Source organism: Echeneis naucrates, chromosome 13, assembly GCF_900963305.1.
Source record: "Echeneis naucrates chromosome 13, fEcheNa1.1, whole genome shotgun sequence".
NCBI classification, from domain to species: Eukaryota; Metazoa; Chordata; class Actinopteri; order Carangiformes; family Echeneidae; genus Echeneis; species Echeneis naucrates.
Genome location: NC_042523.1, coordinates 14367693 through 14384442, shown reverse-complemented (window position 1 = coordinate 14384442; position 16750 = coordinate 14367693). Strand labels below are relative to the sequence as shown.

Sequence of the window (16750 nt, the reverse complement as noted above, 5' to 3'; positions counted from 1 at the left end):
CACGAATTTCAAACTGTCTAAACATGAGGTGGTTAACACTTGCTTAAACTGAAAATAAATCTCTGTATTATCCAACCTATTTAGTACAAAAAGTGAAGTGCAGAGGCTTTTAAAAGTATTTAACCTCCATGACGTCAGACATTTTGTTGAAGCTTAAAATCGAAATTTGTCCTCACTCTGTAGTGACATGAAATTGGTTATCACAACAGCAAAATACAATATTAATAGCAAAAATAAATATTGATTTTTGATATTTGCCACCTTAAAAAAACAAACGGTGTGCAAAGGAGAGCGATAAGGTTCCGTAACAGTGAGGGGATTTTAAAATACACTGGGGGCTGAAAATCCTGACCTACAAATACAAATACTATGTTTTATAGACAATTATAAAATATAGTACAGAATATGATAAGATGAAAATAAGTTTTAATGCAACATGGAATTCTTTTACACAACAATGATTCCATTTACTTTGTGACATATAATTAAAATTATAGGAATAGCTAAAAAGTTTTAGCTACACCCCAGTAAAATTTTGTTCACCAGCACAACAAATTAGCAGCAATTACACTTTTTTGACCTTTTGAATCAAAGCTGAACATTTGCATCTTTCTAAAGGTATTTTGGAGTTGGCATTATTATACTAAATTGCATGTGATTTAACAGACGTTTGTGGCACAGGTACCTTCAATTTGGCTAATTTGTGGACGAGGAACACCCGGAGTAGGATTTTTATGTGCTGCTGCCCTCTGCTGATGATCAGCAAACACTACACAGACTCCCAGGGGCCCCAAAACATGCAAGTACCACCGTAACTGCAAATTACCTGAAGATCATACTTCCTTCATTAATTCATCTTCAACCACCAGGGTCATTCATTCATTTCCATCCGTCAGGAGGATGCTGGATCCAATCCCAGCCAAAGTTCAGGGTGACTCGGGGCCATCCTGGACAGGTCCCCAGTCCATCAGTCCATCACAGGAGTCAGACTTTAATTAATCCAAAAAGTGTCCTAGTCACAAGACTTTTTTCATTTATTCATTTATTTTTTTTGTCACATTGTTTAATTCTTCATATTCTGTGTGGATTAACTAATATATAAATGCATCTCTGTCTGTGACAACCGGAAATTATTTACATCATCATAATTTTTATTCTTTAATAAATGCAAATAGCAATGGACGACTGAAACTTGCTTGCAAACATTCACATTTGGCTATTTGGAATGAATATATACATAACAATATACATATACAAATTACTTTCTGTTCCTGGGATGTAGCCTCATCCGTGCTCATGACTGCTTTTAAAATAAAATAAGTGAATACGTAAACTATGCTCTACATGTCCATACCAATAACCATTCCTCCAACGCATATTTATTTATTTATGTTTGAAAAAATACGACCAGTCAAGCTGTAAAATTGTGATGTTTTTATTTCATTCAACACACCGTTGTAACGTTTTTTTAACAAGTTACTCAGCAAGGCGTCGCTCCGTCTCACTTTGATGACGTTTCTAATATCTGTTTACTGAGGAACTGCCACTGGTTTCGTAGAAGCAGTCGGTTTAAATCAAAAACGCACATTTCTTCCCGTCAAACAGGTACGACAGCACTCTTTGTCGTATACTTTACTGCATACTTTATTGTATACTTTATTTAAACTGACTGTAAGTAAAATCCGAGTAACAGCTCTCCTAATCGATGCTGAAATTGAGCCGCGGTGACCCCATGACAGCTTAGCGTGCTAACTAGCTCGTCAGCTAACTAGCGTGAAGAAGCTAAAGCTGCTTGTTACACACGGAGTGATGGGGGTCTGCTGAAGAGCCAGCCTGATACAGAGACACATGTTTTCAATGTGAGCTGCTGAGCTGAGTAATCGTGACATCATGTAATGTGACGCTGGGGCGGTGAGCACCGAGCCGATGGTCTGTTGCCTGACTCCACCGGTCGGTGTCAAACTCAGCAGGAAACTGCGTTTTTAAGCCTCTTTCAGCTGAATGTCCTGACACAGACTTTCTAACCTCGTACAAGCTCGTTTAAGTACCATTGTCTGATGAGAAAGCACTTATGAAATGTTCACGTGCTCCAATGAGGGACTTCAGTGTGTCATTGACTAATATTTAATTTATCAGCAATGACCCACTCACACAATCAGGTAATGGGTTTAGGCTGTGGGAGGTCCTCCACTCTTCCCCATAGACTGCTGTTTTAAATGTGAAACTGCCTATTACCATGTAAAGCTGCATGATTGATGGTTTGTTCTACTACACAAAGTTGGATTACCTGCCTTGTCTTATGTGGTTTTTATGTATAAAGCCTCACTAAAGCAGGTATGATGGTCGTAAACTCCAGTTTACAAACTCAAACTTTATTAATGGTGTGGTGTCTAAAAGAGCAACACAGTTTTCCCTAATCAGAAAATCCTAGTTATCTGGTGTTTTATCTTTTGAGGAGAAGACAGCATTATTAACTTCTCACTCAATATGATGAGACCCTGAAGTCAGCTTTGTATTCATAGTGCCCAATGAGCCAGGGTATCGCCTAAGAATAGTACCCAGCAAAGGCAAATGTGCCACATAGTTCTGGTCCACTGCTGTATCTGCTTTCTTAAGATTAAGAAGCTTGGCTATTGTGTAAAACAAGCAACAGGAAAAGGAATTGTTAAGGTCAGTAACCTTCAAAAAATCTGAGGGAAAAAGCATTTAGTGAACAATAATGAAAAAAAACATCACTGGGAAAATAGGGTTAGAATGACTGAATGAGGCCGCTGTACTCAATTTATACTCAATCCAAAGTGAAGCTGGTCAGGAAAGGAACAGGTAGTTAGTGAGTGAGAGGTAGAACGAGTGCTGTAATCTTAACCCAACACTTACATTACTACATTATTGGAAAGAATTCCACACTTTATTGTGATCCTGGTCAAGGATATATTAACAGTACAGCAAGTCCTTCTAACATGCAGAAAATATAAGTTTTACAGAGTTTATGTTACAGAGACGAGCACAGTAACAGGCTTGTGGGAAATATGTGGTAATGTATGGATATGGCCAAGAGGATGGACACTTTTTTTTTTTCATTAAATAACTGGACAACAAGATGGTTTGTCTACAAGGAAGCGCTGTTGTGAAATCAAAAAAAAAAAAAGACAAAGATGTTAATGATGACGTATATAATAGTGCGACACTGATGGAAATTGAAGATTTTATTTGTATGTTCTAATATAATGTACATATACACTCTCTCCTTACTCTGCAGTTCCAAGTCTTACTCCATTGCCACCTATTTCCTAGTCCTGTATTTCTCCTTTAGGCTGGGATCTTGGATGGACTAAGTGTTCAGCCCCAGTGAGATGACTGACCAGGGCAACAACAACCAAAATATCTCCTGTAACCCCTTCGCTGCCCTCTTCAGTTCACTGGCTGATGCCAAACAGTTTGCATCAGGCCAGAAACCACAACAGCTGACTGCTGAACCACCATGTAAGATGGGCTATCGGGTGTCCTGTAATCCTTGAATGATAAAATGCAGTTCATAACAAAAATGCATTATCATAGCATAAAAGAAAAATGAGTAGCTTTTATTTTTTGTAAGTAGAGACCATACAATTGCCTGCCTTAAATTAACAAAATGGTTTCACACTTGACCCCTGTATCTGGTATCACAGTGGAGGACTCAGGAGAGAGCCAGTCAGACTCAGAAAACTCTGTGTCAGACAGCGTTGATGATAATGATGACTCCGTGGCAGAGATTAGCCGCTCCTTCCGGTCCCGCCAGGAGCTGTGTGAACAGCTCAATGTCAATCACATGATCCAGCGAATATTTCTCATCACTCTGGACAACAGTAAGTACAAGGACAAAATTCATCAAGTTATAAGTAATTAGAGATTATGTGGAATATGGAACACATTTTATTTGAATTTACAAATTCATTTTGTTGCTTATCAACACATTGTCTGCATTCAACCTGCAAAGGAAAGATCATGTGTAAATTGTAATGTAAATTAATAAATAATGAATAAATAATTCAAATAACATACAACCCATTTCCACAACTGTAGTCCCATACTCATTGCTAATTCTGTTTTTTTGGTTTGGCATAAATAAAAGGTGTCACTGTAATGTTAATATAATTCAGTAACGCAGTAATGGGTGTAGAGATTAACACGATTACTACGGTTCACAATTTGTACAGTTATGCAATAGATTGTACCATCAACCTATAGCAAGTGTATAATAATGATAGTAACCCATGTTCATTCTTTCATATCAAAGCAACTGTTTAAGGTCCATATCAAAGCTTGTGAGAGATGGTTGTGCCACATAATCAATGCTTTTTATTTAAGATATTTGGTTTAATCTGAAAGGGACATTAGTCAGACAGACAGGCTTCTGATGTTTTTACTGGAGCTTTATTTGTAGCCATAAATAGTAGTGCAGTATAAATAGTAGTAGTTTTCAGTAGTGGAGGATGGTACTGGCTATCTTGAAAGTCACATTTGAAGTTTCCAGCAAGTAACTAATGACTCACCAGGCACCAAGACAATAGAAAGACCTTGCACACTGAAGTCTTGCTGAGCAGTCTGACACAAGCTGGCTGTATCTCCTCACCACTGTGACTCTTTCAGGATGAGTCATGATTTTCAGGAATTGCAGGCTAAATTCCCCCCATTTTCACACAGAGCCCTTGTAATGACTTCTTCTGCCACCTCAGTCAGAAATAAACCATAGTAAATACAGGCTATGCCTTTAATCCTCCTCAGCCTTATTTATTTTTATTTTGGATTTAATTTTCAACTTCAGTTAATCCAGTATTCCCAAAGGTTAAGGTTTAGCATTGTGGGGTACATGCATAATCATGGGCAGACTTTATTTTATCAACCCTGGCTTTACTTTCCCCTGTAGGTGACCCCAGTCTAAGAGGAGGTAATGGGATCCCTCCTCGCTGTGTGTACCTGGAGGAGATGGCTGCAGATCTGGATGGACAGGACTGGCTGGATATGGACAATATAGAACAGGTCAGAAGTTAACAATGTAATTCTCAGTCACCAACCTTTTGTTTCCATGTTTAGTTTCTCTTCTTTCAGTAAACAATAGGAGAAATGACAACTACTGAGCACAGAGAGAACAGTTTTTCAGTACAAACAAATTCAAGAAGAATTTTGTCCATCAGATGCATGACATTGGCACTTTTGAAAGTAGTATGCATTAAGTGGGAAATGTATAAAGTTACTTTGTGACTTGCATTATATATGAGGGCTTTACTATTTGATAGGAAAACAGTGTGATTTGTATCTGTCATGTGTCCAGGCTCTGTTTAACCGTCTGCTGCTGCTAGAACCAGGAAACCACCTCATCTACATGACATCATGCAGCGCTGTAAACCTGTCTGCAGACCGTGATGCTGGAGAAAAATGTGCCATCCCTTACCTTTTTGCTTGTTATCAGAGAGCCAAAGAAGAGGTCTGTGTCTTGCCTATAATTGTAGCCCTTAAATGCAGCTTTTTTTTAGGAGTTTGCTATTTGGTGTTAAAAGACTATTCTTGGTAATTGGAACATAAAAATAACCCATTCTCTATCATAATTCAGTGACTCCATTGATTGCTTGTGCACCAGGTGACAAAGGTACCAGAGAAGTTACTGCCGTTTGCGGTACGATGTAAGAATCTGACAGTTTCAAACACGCGGACAGTTCTCCTCACCCCAGAGATCTACATCAGCCAGAATGTCTATGAACAGTTTCTGGACTTGCTGCTGGAAGGTTTCAGTGGAGCACGTAGGTTCAGGATTGAGATTGCTATGGCTTAACATTTTCCTTTTCTCTTTCCTTTATGCTCCTAGTTAAGCATAACTCTACTCACAAAGTCACTGTGTTTCAGAGCCAGAGGAGGTGGTTGAGTTTGTGGAGGAGGTCATTGCTGGCCTTCTCTCTGACCAGGAGGTGCGTACCTTTGAGGAGGTGATAGTACCAGTGTTTGACATCTTCCAGGGACGCATCAAAGACTTGGACCTCTGCCAGCCTCTCCTCTACACTCACTTAGATGTTCTCCTCTATTTCAGCCACCATAAAGATATTGCCAAGGTCAGGAGACACACAGATAGAGTATATAAGCAAGTGTTATTAGAAAATAACCTTTGTCCAGAGAAGATAACTTTCTTTCTCACTACCGATCACATAATTTACACTAAAAAACCCAAAGCATATCCCGTGTTACCCACCTTCTGCATATGAGTCTTTTAGGGCCCAATTTTGTTCAAATCCAAATTTTTGTTTTTCCCAGGTATTGGTGGAACACATTCAGCCCAAAGACCCAGCTAATGGTTTACAGTACCAGAAGGGCCTACTGGGGACAGTGTTGAATATCTCCTGCTTATTAAAAACCCCAGGAGTGGTGGAGGGGCATGGGTACTTCCTGAACCCCTCTCGTTCCAGTGCCCAGGAGACAAAGGTTCAGGAGGCCAACATCCACCAGGTAAACAGATTGTTTTTAGCAAGTTTTTTTTTTTTGCATTTGACACTGTTTACACATTTTAATACATAATAAATGAGGTTTGATGATTTCTACTCTCCTATAACTATGTTATAGTTCATGGGCCAATTTCATGACAAGTTGCACCAGATCCTGAAAAACTTGCTCCAGCGATCTGGTGAGACACGGCATATGCTGCTCTTGTGGCTGGGCAGCTGTCTGCAGGCTAATGCTGGCCGAGCCAAGATATGGGCCAATCAGATGCCTGAGATCTTCTTCCAGATGTATGCTTCAGATGCATTCTTCTTGAACTTGGGTGCAGCTCTGTTGAAGCTGTGCCAGCCCTTCTGCAGGCCTCGCTCACCCAAACTGCTCACATTCAACCCCACTTACTGCGCCCTCAAAGAGATGAGTGAAGAAGAGAGGCGCAATCGAAATGTGCATGCAAGAGGTTGATATATTTAAAATTTAGTTTTAACAGTTTGAATACTACATTTGATTTTTTTAGGTGCATCAATATTAACAACATCTTTATAGTAGGTTTATAGTACTGTTTTACAGGGTTTATGTTGAGTAATGAGCCCCTGTTGCTAATTTGAGGTCTGGACAAGGAAACCTGCCTGATCCCACTTCCTCCTCAGCAGCTGGTAGAGTCTGCACAGTCTTACAGCCTGCTGACTGAAAACCTCATCCTCACACAACTCACCCTGCATCTCGGCTTCCACAGGTACATTCCTCGAAACAACCAAATTCCACTGTGCAGTTCAATAAGTATAACTACTACTGCCCAAACTGAAACCTTTACATTTTAGCACATCTATCATTAATGCAGCATATTGTCTTATCTCTGATGTTTACACCATATGCAGCATGCACCCTATAAACTTGTTCTGTTTGTATTTATACACCTGTGCGCATGCACAATGTGTGTAAGCAGACTCCACGAGCAGATGGTGAAGATGAACCAGTCTCTCCACCGGCTGCAGGTGACATGGCAGGAGGCCCAGCGAAGTGGCAACCCGATGTCAGAGCAACTCCTGGAACAGTTTGAGCGTCTGATGATTGTTTATCTATCAACCAAAGCTGCCACTACGCAGCCTGCCATGCTGCAATGCTGCCTTAACCTCCAAGCTTCCACTGCTGCTCTGCTGGTTCAGCTTGGTGTTGGAAACCAGGGGCCTGAACATGTAGCACTCAGTTTCCCTCTGCCATCCCTACAGAATAGTATGCTCTGCTATGTACCAGGTAGGTCACTAGATTACAAATACAGTAAAGCAGAGAGTACAGCTTTAGCTCTGATTGTCTGTCTGACCCAGTGGGATCAGCAGAGTTTCTGGTTTCCATTAATTTTTTTCAGCTTGAATTGGGTCATGTTTATTCATTTTTTGTCTTGTTGTAAATTGGAGCATGTGATGGAGTGTGTTGTGTTAATGCCTTGCCTTATTTTTCACCTGCCTGCATGTAATTAATACTCAAGACCACTTTAATCAAAATTCAATTTTTATAAGCAGCTGGGTTGTGTGAGCTTCAAACTCAGGCCAAGCAAAATGTTTCTGCTCAGTTTTGGATGTGATATTTAAATATTTAATTTTTGGTTACACGCAGTTACTACTACAAAATATTTTTAAATTGCAGCTGCTGCATTTCAGGTAGCAGTGGCTGGTTATTCATCATACATTCACTCACTAATGCAGAACATGCCTGAGTTCCTTTACATAGTCATTGCTAAAGTATGCCCTTTGTTTGTCAGAGTTTTTTGCAGAAAACTTGGGGGACTTTTTCATCTTTTTGCGACGATTTGCAGATGATGTTTTGGAAACTTCTGCAGAAAGTCTGGAGCAAATTCTTAACTTCATCACTGTCTTTATGGGCAATGTAGAGAGGTAGGTACCTTAGTGGTCTGGTGAAGTAAGAGAAAGAGTTAAAAGGGTTTATAGGGTGCAGTTCTTCATAACATTCTCACCTATTGCTACAGTCAACCCTGTCCTGTATCTCACAACAGGATGAAGAACCCACATTTGAGAGCAAAGCTTGCGGAGGTGTTAGAGGCAGTGATGCCACACATGGAGCCCTTGGCTCCTGGTGCTGCACAGCCAATCGTGTTCCAGCGGGAGAGAGTTTTCTGCTCCTACAAACATGCACCTCAGCTTGCCGAGGCCCTCATCACTGTGTTTGTAGACATTGAATTTACAGGTGAAACTGCTGTATTCCTCACCAATGTTATACTTGCAAGTATTAGTTGTAAATGGAGACGATGCTGAAGTAATGACTTTAAGCAACATTTAAGTAAATTGGAGTGACTTGTGAAAACAAATAGAAGGTATCAATGAGATATGTTAAATTTTTATTTAGCTTTTCTTGCCTTTTTTTTTTGCAGGTGATCCTCATCAGTTTGAACAGAAATTTAACTACAGGAGACCCATGTATCCCATTCTCAAGTACATGTGGGGGAAAGATAACTACAGAGAGAGCATTAAGGTAATGACACTATAATGTTCTTAACAGTACTGTATTTTCAACTGTTGTAATGGTGGAGTGATGTTTTTTTTTTTTTTGCCTTACAAAGCTGTGAATTCTCTGAGTTTGATGCATTCTTTGTGTGGTTGCTGCTAATCTAAAAATCCAAGTCAAATCCTATCTGTATCATGTTGTTTACTGTGCAATTAGACACTTTAAACTTTAAATACATTTCTTAAAAAAAAAAAAAAAAAATCCTCTCAATTCACCTGCGGTTTAATAACGGGTGAAGTCAACGGTTTAATTATAGGGGCCCTAAATGTGCTGTTGAAATTCTGTGACAGTTTAGTATTAGACCAGCATGATTGCAGAATAGGGGAAATCTGAAATTCTGTTAATATTTAGTGTAGTGAGAACGTATAAAACTCTTTTTGGGTGAGAGTTAATGACAGACCAATGTATGTAATCAATAATGGCGACAGAGAAAATAAACACCCCCACTTTCCGTCCAAATAGTTCAAGTATGAATGGTGTTGAGGAAAGAAGAAAGTGCACCCTGGTAGCCCTGTAGTGGACTGTAAAATGGCTTTAATTGATCTCAGCATATACTATTCATTTATTTAACATCTCTCAATTTAGAATTTGGCAGACTATGCATCCGAGAACCTGGAGGCCATGAACCCCCCTCTGTTCCTCAGGTTCCTCAACTTACTGATGAATGATGCCATCTTTCTCTTGGATGAGGCTATTCAGGTGAGTTCACAACATTCAACACATTCACTAAATTTTGACAAATAATCTTTTCCACCACAATAATAAATACTATTGAAATTGTCAGGTCTCTTTTGTCCAGTTTTTATTTAAAGTTTTCATGTTGGTTGTACTTACTTATTGGTGGTAAATGCTATTTTTACATAGCTGAAATCCAAAAATAATGCATGTAAAGGGAAGTTATATACAAATGTGATAAACCTGTTAGAAAAAGCTTCATCATTGGATTTATTATGTAAGTACGACATTAACGAAAAGAGCTTGATCTTTTCTCATAGTACCTGAGTAAAATCAAGGTTCTGCAACTGGAGCGGGATCGGGGGGAGTGGGAGGGCTTGGCGCCCGATGCCAGAAGAGAGAAAGAGTCGAGCCTGCAGATGTTTGGACAGCAGGGCCGTTTCCACAACATCATGTCTAATGAGACCATCAGCACATTGGCCTTTCTTACCTCAGGTCAAGCAGAAAAGATTGTTACACGTGACTGCATATTGATGAAGAGTTGTCTTTATTAATCCTGTGGTTTTTCCCTCTCCAGATATCAAGGGGATCTTTGTGCATCCATTTCTGGCTGAGCGGATCATCTCGATGCTGAACTACTTCTTACAGCATCTGGTAGGTCCCAAGATGGGTGCTCTTAAAGTCAAGGACTTCAGTGAGTTCGACTTCAAGCCACAGCAGCTTGTTTCTGACATCTGCACCATCTACCTGAACTTAGGGTATGTTCACACTCTTCTTTTACAAATAGAAAACATGAGAGAATTCAAAGTGGGGGAAAAGAAGCTAAAAAAAACCCCAACAACTTATATCAGTTGGTGTGTAATATTTCCAACTTAAAGCGATGATTTTGTTATTGTTGCTATACTTGGAGGAGAACACCGGTGGCATTTTCTGACAATATTATACACAACAAACTTCCTCATTTTAAAAAAAGGTTGTTATTGTCATTGACAGTGACGAGGAGAATTTCTGTGCTACAGTCCCAAAGGATGGACGATCTTACTCTCCCACGCTCTTCTCCCAGACTGTTCGGGTTCTAAAAAAGATCAACAAACCTGGTGACATCATTGTAGCTTTTGGGGTTCTTGCCGATAAAATAAAGGTATCATCTGACATGGAAGATGTTGGCATCCTTTTTGCAGAGATATAATTCAAACAAAGTCACGTGTTCAGTTTTTATGATAGATGACAGATGATATGATACAAAAATCTTTAATTCTGTATAAACAAAATTACGCATATAACAAAGACATTGTGATTGTATTTCTGGTTTAGTCCCATGCAGACAGACAGCAACAGGAAGAGGAGACATATTCAGATGCTCCAGATGAATTTTTGGATCCTATCATGTCCACTTTGATGTTGGACCCTGTGCTTCTCCCCTCTTCCAACGTAACAGTAGACCGATCAACTATAGCAAGGCATCTCCTCAGGTGAGCTACTTTCTGCAAAGCCACAAACTTGATAACAGTAGAATAATATCCACTGGATAGTTTTCTGTAAGCAAGAAAATTGTAAACTGTTATAATGAAATTACCAGCTATGACTGTCGAATCAGAAATCAAACTGAGTAGCACAAAATATGCATGAAGGTCTGGTGTGCAGGACTCAAATGAGTAACTGTCTATTGATTTTGTCCTTGCAGTGACCAGACAGATCCTTTCAACCGCAGTCCTTTAACCATGGACCAGATTAGGCCAAACGAAGAACTCAAACAGCAGATCTTACAGTGGCTGGATAAGCATAAGGAGAGGATGCAGCTGGGACCCAGTGGCTAGTCATGATCCTTTGACAAACAATGGCTGCATCCTTGTTTTTTCTCTTGGCCCATCTCCTGTACCCCTCTGCTTATCAGCTAATCCATGGTGTGCTTGCCTCTGTGGATTTTCTCAGATTTTTCTGGTCAGACTAATTTTGCATCAGCCTTTACATGCAGCCTTCATCTTTAGTGGATTCCAGACAAACTGTAGCCCACCGGCTGGTGGCATCTTCAAAATCCATGCACAGTAGCTGTTTGACTCCCTTTATACCCTATTGAAAACATTAGTGGGGTGATCCAACCTGCAATTTCGCTCTCCCTGAATACTATGTATTGATCAGTTATTATCACTGTCAGAACTGTGGCCGGAAGTATCAGTTTCAGCAGGTCTTGTTGAACGTACTGAATGAACTCCTGACTGTCCAGCTGGCCAAAATCCAATTTTATACTGGAAGGTGAGTATTTTTGGGAACTCTTGAGGCATAACATGGATGGAGTTATTGATTGTTTAATATTCATTTCAGCTTTCATGAAGAATACATCATACACTGCCTTTCAAAGGTCTTGAACACCCTATATTTTGGCACTTTGGGTCAAATGTCAAGCAGCATTGTAAATAAAACTAGCAATTGAAATAGAGACACAAGAAGAACTGAATTGAACAATGTGTGACTTTTACTTTATTGGAAATAAACTAGATTTATCTGGAGTGATTCAAAACCTGTGGTACAAAACCACATTGTGTATTTGCTTTGCAATAGGAATCAAAGGCACCTGTCTTCAATTCAGCACTGATTAAACTCCCTTTTAGGATCAGCATTATTAATTTATAAATAGCTCTTTCATTTATTGTGCAATTATTTAGCTAGTTCCATCTACATTTAAAATGTATTACGCATAGAAACAATGCTTTATTGTTGGGGGTGGCACTGAAGAAGGCTAATTTAGGGAAGCTTGTGTAACATCCTTGTAAAACCCATCTCATTATAATTTAGTCCATAAATAATTTAACATAGATTTGAAGTTTGCTGCATCGTGACAAAATCACAGATTTCTTACAGCAGTGTTGGTTTGTCTGATCCCTTATTATCCCTTTCAAATAAAACGGACACCTAATTTTTATTTTTTGTACAATAGTTGACTCACTATGAACACTAAATCCTGGTACATTGATATGGTGATCTATAAATCATGTAAATGAAGACAAGTGCTCAGCCTTGAAATGTCACAAAGCATTTCATGAACTATCAACCAAAATCAGACTGAATAAATCTGGGGAGAAAAATAAACCATGCAGCTGCTGAATATTGCTTCATTTAATATCCACAACATCAAGCGAGTTCTTATTGCACACTTAAGTGGATCTTAACACACTCAAGCCATCTTGCTGGTTCAATAACATTAAAAATCAAAATATTTTCCAATTCATGTCTATTATCTGTTCAAATAGATTAATTTTAAGGTCTTAACATTGGCTGTATTTCTTGAAAAACAAATATGTTTCAATAATTTTTGAATGGTAGTGCATATTGTAATTATTGTAATACTTTGAATTACCAGATTTTAACTGATGAACAGTTTTTGTTGTGTGACTGAATGGGGTATCAACATGTGTGCAAGCAGTTGCTTGGTGAAATTGGTGCCTAAAACCAAGAGCCTTGCCATAAAGGTCAGCAAATGATGGTCTGACATGTTTCATAGTCATAAGAGATTTAAGAGAGTCATAAGAGAGTTTGTTTCTTTGAGACATCTGGAGAGCTGTGGGTAGAAGACGTTAGAAAATCAGAAAAAGATGACTTGGTATCTTTTTGAATTGAAGGGTTTTAAGTCTAAATTGGTGGGTGTATAAAATGGCAAAATGTGAAAGATGTACACAAAGATGTTTTTTGTTGGCATGCCCTCATACTGAACATCTGCCCTCTGAAGGAGGGTTAAATTATAATGCAATATTTGAGTTTTAATCAAGATAATAAAATGTTTACATTGGATGTACAGTATGATAAAGAAATAAAAGGAGTGTGTTATATATAACGTTACTATGTTCTCTTTCAAAAAATGAACCCTTTTCAGTCTGCTGCAATACATTAATATAGTTGGTGTTAGACAAATGTTAACACTAATCTTTAACCCAGATGATTTATCCTGAATGCCATCAATGTCTAAATGCCCATTCTCCTTGCAATATAAGGCTCTTTGAAATCAATTCAGAAAGAATAAACCTTAACAACTTTGTCCTGAATAACAACGTTCTCACAATCTGATATTCATCAAGTAAAAGCATCAGTGAATTCATCACTGTCAGGGCAGGACTCTTTAAACATGTGCAATCAATACAGCACTGTAGAGTCAGGCAGGCATCCTCCTGTCTTTTTCCATCTCAAAGCAGTGCAGTAAACAGGAATGAAGTGCACATCATCATGGCCAGATGAGCCCAGCAGTGGAAGGGGGATGGACTTATATGCACCTTTAAATGTATCAGAAAACAACAAATGTAGATTCTTATTGGGTCTGGTTGGGCATGTCACATACAGCTGGACGTCTCTCCAAGTTTTTGTCTGTGCAATGGTTCCTTTTACCAAGAATGATGTTAGGAGCAGGAGAAATTACCTAAGCCTCTGTGCTACTGCGTTGATGTGTTCACAGGATCTCCTCTCATCTGTCCTTGGAAAGATGTCTAGGGTAACAAATACTCAAAGAAATGTCTGAGGTAAGTAATGGTGAATAGTTCGGTCTCCGTTCAATGATAACTACTGTATCAGGTCTTCTTGATTTGCTTTATATCCTAAAGTCTCTTCCCAACAACTTCTATAGTGTGTATGTGGATTTCCTTACAGCTTGAGCCAACAAATGCCTCATTAATCCTCCCAGGGCTTATAAGGGCTATTTATTTATTAAACTTAAATGTGTTGTTTTTTTTTTTTTTTTATACCTCTAATAGGCTATGTCAGGTGACTACACTTTTTGGATTGTATATCATTCATCTTTGAACTGATTTCCCTAATTTTCTATAGTTTGTGTTTCACTTTTCTGTTTCTGATAAACAAGCCTCTGTATTAGCTTCAATATGAATCCATCCTAAAACTAATGTGCTGATGGTAATCGCCCAGAAACAATGGTTTCTGTTAGCCAATGCAGTACACTTGTTCCCAAAATAAAATAAAATAAAAAAAAAAACGTAATCACATGAAATAACTCCAAATGTTGTTCCTCTCCTCCTCCCCGGACATGGAGATATTGGTATCCATACACGCAACACAAAACTCTGTCAGGAAGGTGAAGCTTGACATTTTTGCATTTATTTTGCCTTCCTTTTCCTTACCTGGAGATAAATGCAGTGAAGAGCCTGATGGTTTCTGCTGATAAATGTCACAACAAAGCTTTTCTCTCGTGAAAGTGGCTGTATGAGTGCTGCTTGGTCAACAGAGCAGCACCATCGACGGGGAACAGAAATCATCATCTATTTATAACAATCACCAAAACACCGATGTCCCTGTCCATTCGTATTACTTTTGCATTATCTGTTGGAGTTTGACTGCACGTCATAAAAACCGCCCGTCTCAGAAACCGGACTGCTCGTTAACGGCCTGCTCTTTTCTTGCGATTCAAGTGCGGAGCTCGTTTCCCGGGCAAAGCCCCTGAACCTGATTTAGTCTGAGCCATGCAGAGTCTGAATGGGGCCGCTGAGAAAATGCATTGTCGGGGTTTCTCCAGTTCCGCCCCGCAACCTGCATAAAGACGTGTCGGCCAGTGAGAGCGGGGCGCTGTGGTGGAGGTTGTTTATGTGGAGTGCTGGGTTAGGGTTCCGCCCACCGAGGTATCTCTGATCGCAGGGCAGACAGGCAGAGAGTGTAAAATGGCGCACAGCTGTCGGTGGCGGTTCCCCGCTCGGCCCGGAGGGAGCAGCAACTCCGGTACCGGGAGGAGAGCGGGCCGAATCAGGGTTACTGCCTCTCTGCGAAGTGTCTCTGGAGCCCACCCCAACGCAGCCGGGCTCGGACCCGGGTTTGATGCTGCACTACAGGTTTCTTCGGTTATCGGGAGCAACCTGCAGAAATTTCGGGATGTTTTGGGGGAATCGAGCGACTCGAGCAGCGGGGAGGTAAGGACCGGACCGGACGGGACGGGGAGCTCGGGTGTATGGGTGCGGGGCTCGGGTCTCTCCGGGTCGGTTCTCCACATGAAGAGCTAACGGGTTCCCCTGCCCCAGCCGCTGATCATCTTTCCCTCTCCCCAGCTCAGTGGGGCTGAGAGCAAACTTGTCATTGCCAAGATGCTCAGTTAACTTTGAGTTGGTTGTGTGGCCTTAAACTCTTCAGTGGCTCGTTGTGTTACTAAATGTGGTCGGAAACAACACAAGCCCCGTCTGGTGATCGGGTTTAAGCCGAGATCTGAAGAGCCCGACTGGGCACAAAGTTTCCTCCTCCGTGCAGAGTGAGGACGGGGACATCCACAGTTTGGGTGAACTGATGCTAACATCGGTCTGCTAGCCCCACCAAAACACTACAAAATCCTGTCCTGTTGTCGGTAATTACAACACACAGGACAGATAACACACAGCACATATAGTAGCTTCTATTTAGTCACTGACCCAACACCGTACCGGAGCCTTTCCTGCTGGTTTACTAGTTAGCAGCTTGACATTAGCTTGATGTGAATGAAGCCTTCACATTTACGTTACATCAACGTAGAGCAAAAGTTTATCGGCGTATTAGCGTTGATATAATGTTTGCACAACAGAAAGGCTTTCAGACATCCGTGAGGATCGTGGCGGTGTTTGCTCGCCGTGTAGCAGCCCGGGACATTCAAGGTAGCGCGTAACGTGTTTGAAAACAAGACATGTCAAGTTGAAGGAGCCCAGAGTGCATAATTGTGGTATGTAACCAGCTAACGTGAACTTAGCCTCCGTCTGCAGCGTCTCTGAGCAAAGAGGCTGTTCGTTTTTCACCTCACCAGCCTCCAGCTTTCTATTAGACGACATTTGGCGGCTAAATAACGTGAATCTACGACATGAGCTCCAAGGCTGACTGTCTGCGGTGAGGTGTCATCCTCCCCAACCTGGCTCGGCTAACGTAGCTGATTGGTTAGCTCACAGGCTAGCTGTCTACACCTCAGCTAAAACTACACCATTATCTTCCCGTCCTAAATGCTATTAAAGTTAAGGCTTTGCTCGGGAGCCTGTTGTGTGTACGTCCGGCCAGCATATGGCAAGGCGGGCTGCCAAAGCATTCTGGTTAAAGTTGCTGCAGCTCATACACAAAACTAAAAAAAAAAAATGTCCAATTGCTGTTTTAGTGT

General features: G+C 40.4%; 2 protein-coding genes across 5 annotated transcripts in view; both read left to right on the top strand.

Annotated features, from left to right (window-relative positions):
- The first annotated feature begins 1514 nt into the window (after positions 1-1514).
- Positions 1515-13517, top strand: ube4a (ubiquitination factor E4A (UFD2 homolog, yeast)). Its single transcript, XM_029518189.1, has 20 exons — positions 1515-1605; positions 3314-3483; positions 3669-3845; positions 4907-5019; positions 5312-5464; positions 5618-5777; positions 5881-6083; positions 6283-6474; positions 6589-6922; positions 7072-7198; positions 7409-7716; positions 8222-8354; positions 8474-8664; positions 8849-8949; positions 9568-9681; positions 9978-10152; positions 10235-10415; positions 10651-10798; positions 10972-11129; positions 11342-13517. Exons 2-20 carry the CDS (start codon positions 3354-3356, stop codon positions 11472-11474), a joined length of 3231 nt encoding a protein of 1076 aa, XP_029374049.1. The 5' UTR covers positions 1515-1605; positions 3314-3353; the 3' UTR covers positions 11475-13517.
- Positions 13518-15300: 1783 nt separating this feature from the next.
- kmt2a (lysine (K)-specific methyltransferase 2A) overlaps positions 15301-16750 on the top strand; it is a 37305-nt gene continuing 35855 nt past the window's right edge. For all 4 annotated transcript variants that reach the window (XM_029516714.1, XM_029516715.1, XM_029516713.1 and 1 more), the window contains exon 1: positions 15301-15554. In XM_029516714.1, the coding sequence (XP_029372574.1) occupies positions 15309-15554 (246 nt within the window). In that variant the 5' untranslated portion in view covers positions 15301-15308. The remainder of the gene's footprint in view (positions 15555-16750) is intronic.

Coding starts and splice junctions, on each gene's coding strand:
- ube4a (XM_029518189.1), top strand. CDS start 3,354: ATGACTGACCAGGGCAACAACAACCAAAATATCTCCTGTAACCCCTTC. Junction 3,484..3,668: donor GCTGACTGCTGAACCACCAT/GTAAGATGGGCT, acceptor CTGGTATCACAG/TGGAGGACTCAGGAGAGAGC. Junction 6,923..7,071: donor TCGAAATGTGCATGCAAGAG/GTTGATATATTT, acceptor TGCTAATTTGAG/GTCTGGACAAGGAAACCTGC.